Below are 11,081 nucleotides of genomic sequence, written 5' to 3' on the forward strand. Positions count from 1 at the left end.
CCTCTCTCTCTCTCCCTCTCTCTCCCTCTCCCTCTCACACACACACACACACCCCAACACACACACACATGTATATACTGCCTGGAACCTAGCATGAGCTTCTTAAAGGCTAATTCCCTTCCTTGTCGATGTCTTAAAAGCTGAGGGTACCGGGTCGTTCAGCTGAGTAAGATGAACAACAAAAATGTCTCAGGGAGAGGTGGGCAGGAGAGTGGGGGCCTGGAAGTAAGGTTGGGAAGAGGAGGCTTCACTTACCTTTGTTGCCCTGCTGGAGGGGAATAATCTAGGACTCTCTGATAGTCCAAACTCAAGATGAAATGACTCCTTGATCACTTGTCTATTCATTAATCTATTCTACTTGAATAGATGCCTTCTATTCAATAGACATCTATTCAAGTAGAATGGAGATGGCTATTGAGAGTTTATCCGTAAGAATAATGGCTGGTGTCTATGTAATGTTTTGTAATTGACCAACTGTGTTCATGTTTTTCATCTTTTTTGATCTCCTCCTATAATCAAAGACTGTTTTTTCATGTTCATTTTACAAATGCGGGCACGAATGCTCAGAAAGCTGGAGCAGGAAAGTAGTTAAGGGTGAAGACTATGGAGTCAGACTGCCTGAATGCTCTCACTTGCTTCCATTAATTTCATTAATTTATCTGTATAGGTTAGGTTTGCTGCATTTAAAAACTTGAAAACTTAAGCCATGATGGCACCACTGCATTTTAACCTTGGCAACAGAGCGAAACCCTGTCTCTTAAAAACAAAACAAAATGAAACAAAACAAAAAACAACATGTCGTGGCTTGAAATAATACCATTTTACTGTGCTTTCACTTCTGTGGGTGGGCTGGGCTGTTCTGCTCTGGGCCAGCTCTGCCAATCTCTGTTGGGCCTTCTCATGTGTCTGTGATGGCTTCAGGTAGGTCAGTGACTGGATGACCTGGGATGGTCTCACGCCTGTGTTTGGGTGTTAGCAGGTGGCCTGGTCTCAAGGGCTGTCAGTGGGCCAGCTCATTTCTTGGCTTCCCACCCTGGGCCAGGGTGGTCTGGGTTGCCTCGCATAAAGTTCGTGGGCTGCCAACAGCAGCCAAAGGAGAAAGTCCCAATGTGTAAGCACTTTGCATGCACATTTGCTGATGTCCCTTGATGTCCCTTTGGCCCAAGCAAGTCCCATGGATAGGTGCAGAATGAATGTCAGAGAGGACTGACTCCCCAAGGATGTGGATCCAGAGAGAGGATACAAATCAGGGACCACCACAGCAACCATTAACCTCACAGTCTTGGCCTCTTTCCCACCTGGCATGGCAACTTAGTAGTAAGGCATCCCTTGTTGAGTGATGTGAAAATTAAATGGGCCAGGCGTGGTGGCTTACACCTGTAATCCCAGCACTTTGGGAGGCCGAGATGGGTGGATCACCTGAGGTCAGGAGTTTGAGAGTAGCCTGACCAATGTGGAGAAACCCTGTCTCTACTGAAAATGCAAAACTAGCTGGGCATGGTGGCACATACCTGTAATCCCAGCTACTCGGGAGGCTGAGGTGGGAGAACCACTTGAACCCAGGAGGTGGAGGTTGCGGTGAGCCGAGATCGCCCATTTCACTCCAGTCTGGGCAACAAGAGCAAAACTCTGTCTCAAAAATAAGTAAATAAAATAAATAAATAAAATGATCTACTATGTATGTGAAGTATTTAGTGTAGTTCCAGGCACTTAGTGCCCCACTCCAGGAATGCTAATGGTATTGTTGTCATTGTTGTTGTTATTTGTTTTCTTAATTAATAAAGTACAGATCTAGGATTTGGGTTTCAAAGGCCCAGACTACTTTGGAGAAAGGCTGAATGAGGTTGCAGTGGATCACCTGGGAAGTCCTTCCCTAGTGGAGGCAAGTGAGATTCTCTCAATTTGGCAGTTTTATATTTTATCCATTATCCCCTTTCTTGTTGCTTTGACTAATCTGGGGAGTTGACCCTTCGAACATATAACTAATTGATCTCTGAATTTCCTTAACTAAAAATAAGCTGCATTCCAAGATGGCCCTTTTACAAAACCACAGAGATAGAACAAATGTGTTTTAGACCCTTTTTCCTATGAGCTTTTCAAAAAGAAGCAAGCAAGGAAGAAGAACAAGGAGGAAAGAAAGAAGAACAAGGAGGAAAGAAAAAACGTGGGTCTTTCTGACTTGCGGCACGTGGCCTGTTGGAGTCACGCCAGGACTTGGAGACTTCATGTCATGTATTCTCATCAACCCTCTCAAAGCAGAGAGAGGAACTCGAGGGCACTTAAGGTGAGACAATTGGTCAGAAGGAAAGGAATATTGCTGCCATTACCTGAACTGGCTGATCTGTTTGTAATAAAGAATTTAAAGCCGGGCCAGGCGCGGCAGCTCACGCCTGTAATCCCAGCACTTTGGGACACCAAGGCGGGAGGATCACCTGAGGTTGGGAGTTCGAGACCAGCTGACCCACATGGAGAAACCCCGTCTCTACTAAAAATACAAAAATTAGCTGGGCGTGGTGGTGCATGCCTGTAATCCCAGCTACTTGGGAGGCTTAGGCAGGAGAATCACTTGAACCTGGGAGGTGGAAATTGTGGTAAGCTGAGATCGCGCCATTGCACTCCAGCCTGGGCAACAAGAGTGAAACCCCATCTCAAAAAAAAAAAAAAAAAAAAAAAAAAAGAGAGAGAATTTAAAGCCAAATGATAAACCTGAAGGATTTTGAGATGATAGAAGGCTCTAAGACTTGCTGATCCAGCCAGGGTCTCCCGGAGTGTTTGGAACCATAGTAGGACAACAGGGAATCTTTCTGGAGTGTTCTTCATCTAGAAGGTTTAGAGGAAAAAAAACATATTATTTTTTACATCAATACAAACATGATACCAAATGGTGTTGGAAGCAAAATTCATGTACATAATAAAGTTAAAATAGGAGACTGTACTGCTACTTTGTGTTTGTGGAAGATTGCACTGGACATGTCCCTGCCATGGCCTTCCCAGTGCTGTCTACATGCCCAGGGGCGCAAGGTCACATCTTCTGAATTAGGAGCTCGCTAGTGGACAAGCCCACGTCTGCTACTTTAGGAGAAGTCCAAGATCAGCAGGATGAATTGCTTTTGAGGGCTTCTGTGGACAATCTGTTCCAGGCCTCTCTTCTACCTTCAGGTGGTGGCCAGAAATCCTGGCATTCCCTGGCTAGTTGTTGCATCAGTCCAGTCTCTGTCTCCTCATCACATGGCCTTCTCCCATGTCTGTGCCTGTGTCTTCACATGGCCTTCTTATAAGAATGAAAAGTATTGAATTTAGGGGCCATCCTACTCCAGTATGACCTCATCTTAACTTGATTACATCTGCAAAAACCCTATTTCCAAATAAGGCTACATTCACAAGTAACAGGATTAGAGCCTCAGCATATCTTTTGGAAGGACACCATGCAACTCACTATAAGAGGTGACACTGAATGGAGACTGGAAGGTTAAGAAGCTGTGGAGCTCTGAAAACAGAGAGTTCCAGACAAACAGAAGAGCAGAAGCCAACATCCTATGATCAGAATGAGCCTGGAGTGTTCAGTGAACTCCACATCCAGGACTCCTGGGGAGGACAGTGGCAGAAGATGGGCTCAGAGGTCAGAAGAGGCTGCTCACAGGTAGGGATGCTTGGTACAGCATCATGGGCCTAGGATGTCCAACCATCCTGGTTTGTCCAGGACTGAGGGGGTTTCTGGGTGGTACTAGGCAAACCGGGGTGAGCTGGTCACCCAATGGCAGACTTTTCACGCAGCCCACCTCCTCGTTCACTGCTGCTTTAGCCACTAGTATCTCCCCTTCCATGTCATCTCACAATGAACAAATAAGAACAATTCGTCACCATTTATTGACAGCTGAATCCAAGCTGCGCACTCTGTAAGGCATTTGACATGTGTTCCGTAGGTGCGTAGCACCATGTGAAGGAGATGCTACTGCCACCCTAGCTTTACAGAAGAGGCAGAGAAGTTAGCTCCACGCCTCTGCCACTGACGACACTGCCTCTGTGCTACAGCTCCCTCATTTCCTTACTACGTTTTGTGAGATAATGATTATTATCCCCTTGTGGGGGAAGGAGCATCAGGATAAAGAACAGTTTTTGAAGTGTTATCAAGTGACCACACGTGAGCCCGGTGCCTTACATGCAGTCATTTTATTCTCATTACAGCAGAGATAGTCATCACTGTATTTTGCAAATAAGTAAGCTGAGAGTAAAAGAGATGAAGTGACTTGATCGAGATCCCCCTGTGAGAAAACCAGGGCTGTGGGACTTGAGTCCAGTGTAGCACAGTTTTCCCTCTATTGCCCTGCTTGGGAAGAATAATAGACTAAATTGTTTGGTGGCCAGCCAATTACTCCATGAGGCCATATGCTCCCAATATATGTGTTTTGGATAAAAGTTCAAGCATCATCTGGTCTATGTTGTGACAAATAATTTCCATCTCTTTGCTTCTTAAGCATGTTTGTTTTGAGTGGTAAACCAGAAACAGTATCCTGGGCTAAGAGGCAATGAATGAGATTCCCAGTTTGTAAATTGGGGTGTGCGTTCCCTTCACTGATTTTCGGGAAAGTCCTTCCTGAATGCTAGCAGCTGGAGTGAACTCAGCTCAACTTGAAGCACATTGATTGGTGCCTAAAGTGTGTTGGGAACTATACTAGAGACATTGGAAAACCGAGGCAAGAAAGACATTTTTGATGCCCTCACAACCTGGTGAAAAATTGGATGGTAGTAATAGGTGCTAATGATGCTAATTTGTACAGTATTTTACAATGAATAGGTAACAGCATATCTCAACTCTCACAGAGATCCTCTGAAGCTAGGCTCAATACTTATCCCCATCTTGTGGAAGCTGAGAGAAGCTCACAACCCCACCCAAGTTCCCACAGCTTGTAAGTTGCAGGGATTTGGCCCAAGAAGCCTTGTGACTCCAGATCATGCAGTCTGTGCTGTAAACAAGCAATGAATCCGCCTGGGATAAGTGCAATGTAGTCATTTATAGGCCTATAAAGTGACTTAAGAATAGCCCTGCTCAGGTATGGGGGAAAGCAAGGTTTGTTTTTTTTAAGTTGACAAGTCCTTATATAATTTTTACTAACAGGCCCACTGTGTGTGCAGTAAGCACTTTGTAAAACATCTTTATAACTGTTAGTTTTTATTCAAAATACCTATCATAAGCCTCTGAACATGTAAATTTATCTCCAACATCATTATATTATGTGTGGGTGACCTATTTTTATAAAATGAGTGTAATAGCATCTGCCATAACTGAGTCCCTTAATTTATGACAAGAGGCAATGTTAGCTGGCGGGAAAAGCTCAAGTTCTAAGATCAGAGGCCCACTGGAGCTCTGTTGGACGAAATAATTTTTTTAAGCATCTCTGGACATGACTTGGTGATTTAGGCAAGTTACTCAGCTTCTCTGTGCCTCAGTTTACTCATCTTTAGAAGAGTATATTTAATTCAGAAGACTATTGTTAAAAGTAAATATGTTAATACATATAAATAGATGAGAAGGATTCCTGTTACTTGTTAGCCACCGTGTGTATTGGCTATTATCATTGTGACCACCATCACCACCATCACCATCATTGCCATCACCATCACCACCACTACCACACCATCAATATCACCACCATCACCACCATCACTATCATCACCATTACTGAGCTACCACCACATCACCATCATCATTGTACAAACCATCATCACCATCGCACCACACCATCACCATCATTACATCACCATCACCACCACCACTACATACTCACCATCACATCCCATCACCATCATCATCACTGATTGGCTACACACCAATCATGTACTGCATCATCATCCCACCTCACCATCACCATCTATGAGATTTCTTACTACCACCATTATCACCGATCATCACTACCCATTTCACCTCTCATCTTGCCACAACCATCTCACAATCATCACCACCACCATCCCATCATCACCATCATGCCATCATAATCCCACCGCCATCACTACCATTACCACCACCATTCACCGTCACCATCACCATCACTACCAACCCACCATCACTACCATCATCATCACCATTGCCATTATCATCGTATTGCTACCACTGTCAGCATACCTCACATTCATACCACCATCACCATCGGATCACTGCAGAGCCATCTTACGGTTTACGCCGATGTATCACCGATCAGTCATCATTGCACAGCGCCGATCATCCATCGATGGCGACCACCACCATCACATCATCACCAATCACTACCACCACCCCCATGCACCATTACTACATCACACGTCCATGATTATCACCATCAATGACCACATCCACACCACCATACCATTACATACCATGACCATACCTACCACCACCACCACCGTTATCACCATCACCATCATTATCACTGTCAATACCATCACCTCCACCAACACCATCAGCTGTGTCCTGTCCTCTGAAATGCACCTCCAGTCATACTTTAGGGATTAAATTATAAAGTGCATGAGAAAGCTTTGGCAATTTGTCCAAAGTGCTGGGAAAGATGCTGTGGCTACAGTGCTATTTAACGTCCAGGGCAAAGCAGAGCCAAGAGAGGCACTGTAACCAGAGTGTGGCTCCCTCAGGAAGACACCTCTCTAACTGCTGCTATGCTGCTTCCACAGGCATCGCCCTCAGTGTGCTCCCCATGTACCTCAGTGAGATCTCACCCAAGAATATCCGTGGCTCTCTGGGGCAGGTAACCGCCATCTTTATCTGCATTGGCGTGTTCACTGGGCAGCTGCTGGGCCTGCCCGAGCTGCTGGGAAAGGTGAGTGTGGCTCCCTGGTCAACCGCATCTGCCCTCATCTCATGTTACCACTGCAGGAGGGAGCCTTTTCTCCAAAAGCTGGTCCCTGTATATTGCAATTCCTGGTGTTCAAGCCTCTTACTGATTATTGGAGAAAAGTTGTGGAGTTCCTTTGAGTTTAATTTTTTTAAGGACATAAAGAATACATAACAAATTGAAACCTTATAGAATGTTTAAGTTCACCCATCCAATAATTATCATTAATAGCTCAATTTGTGTTTGTTTGGGCATCTTCTGTGCTTTAAAAACCTATATAAACATATGTAGTTTATTGTGTTTTTGATGGAATTGTGCCATATGCATTGATCTACAACCTCGTGTTTTCATTTAATATATTTTGGGCATGTTTTCAAGATGTTAACTTAGCTCTACCTCATTCTTGAGTCTCTTTTTTCCTGAATAAATAAGTAATTAGAGCCTTCTGGTTTGGGCTTGCTGTTTTGGGAGAAGGTGGGCCTGAATTTGAATCCCAGTTCAATGATTTACTTGCTGTGTGGCCTTGGCAGGGAGAAAAGAAACACTTCACTCAGGTTGAATGGGGTGGGGTAAAATCAAGGAAGGCTTTTCAGAAGAGGTGGCCTCTAAATGGACTCCTGAAGGGTAAGCAGGAGTTAGGCAGGTGATGATGGGGATTGGGAGAGAGGATATACCAGAGAAAAGAAATCAGTAAAGAAAAGGCTCAAGATGGGGCGCAGCCCTGAGAAAGAACTCAGACAGCTTTGGGGCTGAGGAGAGAACAAGCATGGGGAGGGTGAGAGATGAAGCGTCTGTTCACTGAGCCACCACAGACTTCACCCTGGGGGAATAGGAAGCCCTGGGCAGCACTGGAGCTGGAGGGTGACATGGCCAGATCAGTGTTAGAAGGTGGCTCTGGGGTGGAGGCGGTGGGTGTAGACTAGAGTGGGAAGGGTGGGGAGGACAGAGGCAGAGGGCTGCTGCTATTTGTACATGTGGCAAGGGAAGGATGCAGCTGCGACTGAGGTGGTGGACATGGGGATAAAGAGGAATGGGTGTGTTCAAGACCATGGTGGAAGCAGAGACCACTGGACTTGCTAGGATTCCTCCCAAGGGAAGCCTCCCAGGGATGCAGGGGTGCTCCCTTCCCACTCACACAGGCGGGGCAGGAGGGCTGGCAGAGATTAAACCACTAATGATGGTCAAATGCCCACTGCATGCCAGACTGTTCTAGGTATGAACAGTGCACAACAGACAAACAGCTCCCTGTGGAGCTGAATTCTAGCAGCAGGGGGCAAACATAACGAATTCGCAAGTCCTAGAGCAGTTATGTAAAAGACTCATTTGTTATGCTGCTCAAATCCTAACAACTACTTTGTGAGTAGCTCAGATATGCAGCCTTGGACGCGAGCAGAGAGAGGTAAGGGACAGAGCTTTCATGAACAAGGACATATTGGTGCTGAAACCAGAACCCGGGTCTGTGTACTTTCAAAGTCACGTATGGGGTGTGTCATATACAGCCAAGGACGGATCACACTGGTGTTTCTGGGAATGTGGGAGCTCTGGAGAGAAGGGGCTAGTTCTGCCCACGGGGTCCTTTCTGTCCCAGCTGCTGAGCCTCACTGACTCTAGGGCCAGCTCCTTTCGCATTCAGTGGAAGGTTTTATAAGTGGAGGAATCATTGCATTACATTTTTCAAACAAATTTTCAATGTTTTGAACATTTTTTATTGTAGTAAAATCCACATAAAATTTACCATTTTGATCATTCTTAAGTCTACTTTTCTGTGGTATTAAAAGTGACTTTTTATATTTCAGCCAGTCGAGGTCACCTCAGAGGCATCTGCTTCTGATCTTTTATTATGACCATTCTGGGTTATTATGGCTATAACTTTAGTTTCTTCTTTTGCAAAAACAGAAACAACTCACATTTTACATCTGTGGTTGTCGTATGCGTGACGATTTCTATAATTAATTGCGTGTGTTAGAAACAGTCTGTCTACCTAAGTGAGGTTCCAAACTAAAGAGACTCTTTTGCTTTTGTTTTAAAGATATTTTAAAATTCTCAAAATAACCACCACGTGTTGACAATAAAACAAGATAACAGCCTCAGCTCCCTAAACAAAATACATTTAAAAGTTAATGAAGAGTGCTATTGTCCTTTAGGATTAAAAAAGCAAATAAATACTTGCCTCAGTAGAGCTAAGCTTTTCTCTTTGGGGATCATTTCCAAATTCCTCTTTGTTTATAAATCAATATCAAGTTCTTTCCGCTGCTTGAGTCCTTAAGGTCTTTCTTCAACCTCTGTCTTCATCCTTTATTTATTCATTCACCACATTTGTTAAACATTGAGTTGATGCTGGAGCTACAGCTTTGAGCACTTCAGGCACAGCCCACATCTTAATGATGCTCAGACTGCAAAGACTGTGTGACCTTGGGCAGGTCAACTCACCTCTCTAACCAGTGTCGTCTTCAGTAGGAGGCATGGTTGCAAGTTCCAAATTCCCAAGCCCCACTCAAGCTTGACTTCCTCTGGGAAAACATCGCTGGCAAATCGTGACTGTTCAGCATATCCCAGGACACCGTGCACCTGTGCCTCTCCCACACTGATTTCCGTTCGCTTCCGCATCTTGTCCTGCCAGTTGATGGCATCTGACTTGTATGCACAATAACCCAGAGGCGTCAAGTTTATCCAGTCATTCAACAAATGTTTAGAAGGCTCCTATTGTGTGCCAGGTATTGGGTTGGCTGCTGGTGGTAGAGTGGTGAGGTCATCAGGCTAGCCCTGCCCTTGGGAGCTCACAGGAGGGTGATTGACCAGTGGCCACAGGTGATAGGAAAATAGGCACTGCCCTCTGGTAGGGCATCGGGGGTGGTTTCCCTGCGGCAGTGACATCTAAACTCGTGGCTTGAGGACGAGTAGGATTTATCTGGGCGGGACTGTAGGAAGAGAGAGGAAATGGGGGTGGGGCGTTCCAGCAGAGGTAAGAGTATGGGGGAAGGCCCTGGCATTTGTTCAGAGGCAGAAAAACTCAGATGACAGGAGCAGGGAGAGGGAGAGGGAGAGAGAGGAGGGGGAGGTGGAGAGGGAGAGGGAAAGGGAGAGGGAGGGTGGAGGGAGAGGGAAAGGGAGAGGGAGAGGCCACTGGCAAGGCAGATCTGTGGGCAGGAGGGCCACACCTATGCTGTAAATGAGCACAGGGAAGGATGGGCAAGGTGAGGGGTTCCCTGGACTTGTGGCTGCTTGGGGCACAAGGGCAGCCCCTACTGTTGCCATCACAGACACTGGCCTAGAGATGACAGATTTTCCTATTTTCAAGAGATACTACAAATCCAGATTTGTCATATTTCATAATTTATAAATATTGGAAACTGACCTTTAAAAAACAAAAAACTTCCCTCCTGTGGCCTGGGTCCAGCCTTAGGGCCACCTTTCACACACCTTGATGGGGAGTGTGTACCTATGAAGGCTTATTTGTGCCCCAAAGCAATGGGACATCATTGAGGACATGACGAGTGCTTCAAGAAGGCTTTTGGGCTGCAGCATGGAGAAAGAATTGGATCCCAGCCAGGACTGAAGGGGTTGACTGGTCCAGTTATGAGTTGGGTCAGAGTAATGGCAGTGTGGATGGAGAGAGGCAGATGAGGTTGAGTGAGGCTAGTGGTGATGGGATGTGGTGTCCCAGAGAAGAGTCAAGAATAACTCCCAGGCGTCTGGCACATCAGCCAGACAGAATGGTGGTACCAGATGCTAAGACAGGGAGCTGTGAAGGAGGAGGAGCAGCTCTGCAGGGGACAGGGTGACAAGTTCACTGACGTGAACTGTCCATGTCACATAGCAACTGGAAGGAAGAGCTGATTTGAGGACCTGGGTACCTAGATTCTGAGGCTGGGAGAGTCTCCTAGTGACAACAGGGCTCATGAACATGATGCCAGCCAAGGGGCACAGCTGCCCACGCCCACCTTCTGGCCTTGAGCCAGCCAAAAGTTGTACCATTGGTCCCTTTAGGCTGTCTCTTCCTATCAGATGGGCGTTTCCAGGCAGTCTTGGCCCTGGCCAGGAAGATGGGTGAGGAACCCTGTAAATATCCTTCTGTTTTCAAATTTATGTTCTGGGAATGTGGATCTAGGGCTTCTGGTCTAGGAAAGAACATCAAATGGGAATTTTTTATTCGTGTCTCTGGGGATTTGCAGTGTTCCAGCCAAGTGAAATTCACAGTTATTTCACTAAGCGTCTGAATTTCATTTTCACTATTTTCTTTTCTTTTTTTTTTTTTTTTTT

General features: G+C 45.6%; 1 protein-coding gene across 1 annotated transcript in view; it reads left to right on the plus strand.

Annotated features, from left to right (window-relative positions):
* SLC2A9 (solute carrier family 2 member 9) overlaps positions 1–11,081 on the plus strand; it is a 183,988-nt gene that overhangs the window by 35,036 nt on the left and 137,871 nt on the right. The window contains 2 exon segments of the mRNA XM_017871794.1: positions 6,661–6,815; positions 9,621–9,657. Coding sequence (XP_017727283.1) covers positions 6,661–6,815; positions 9,621–9,657 — 192 coding nt within the window.

This window comes from Rhinopithecus bieti, unplaced genomic scaffold (genome assembly GCF_001698545.2).
Source record: "Rhinopithecus bieti isolate Rb0 unplaced genomic scaffold, ASM169854v2 scaffold_865, whole genome shotgun sequence".
Taxonomy (NCBI): domain Eukaryota; kingdom Metazoa; phylum Chordata; class Mammalia; order Primates; family Cercopithecidae; genus Rhinopithecus; species Rhinopithecus bieti.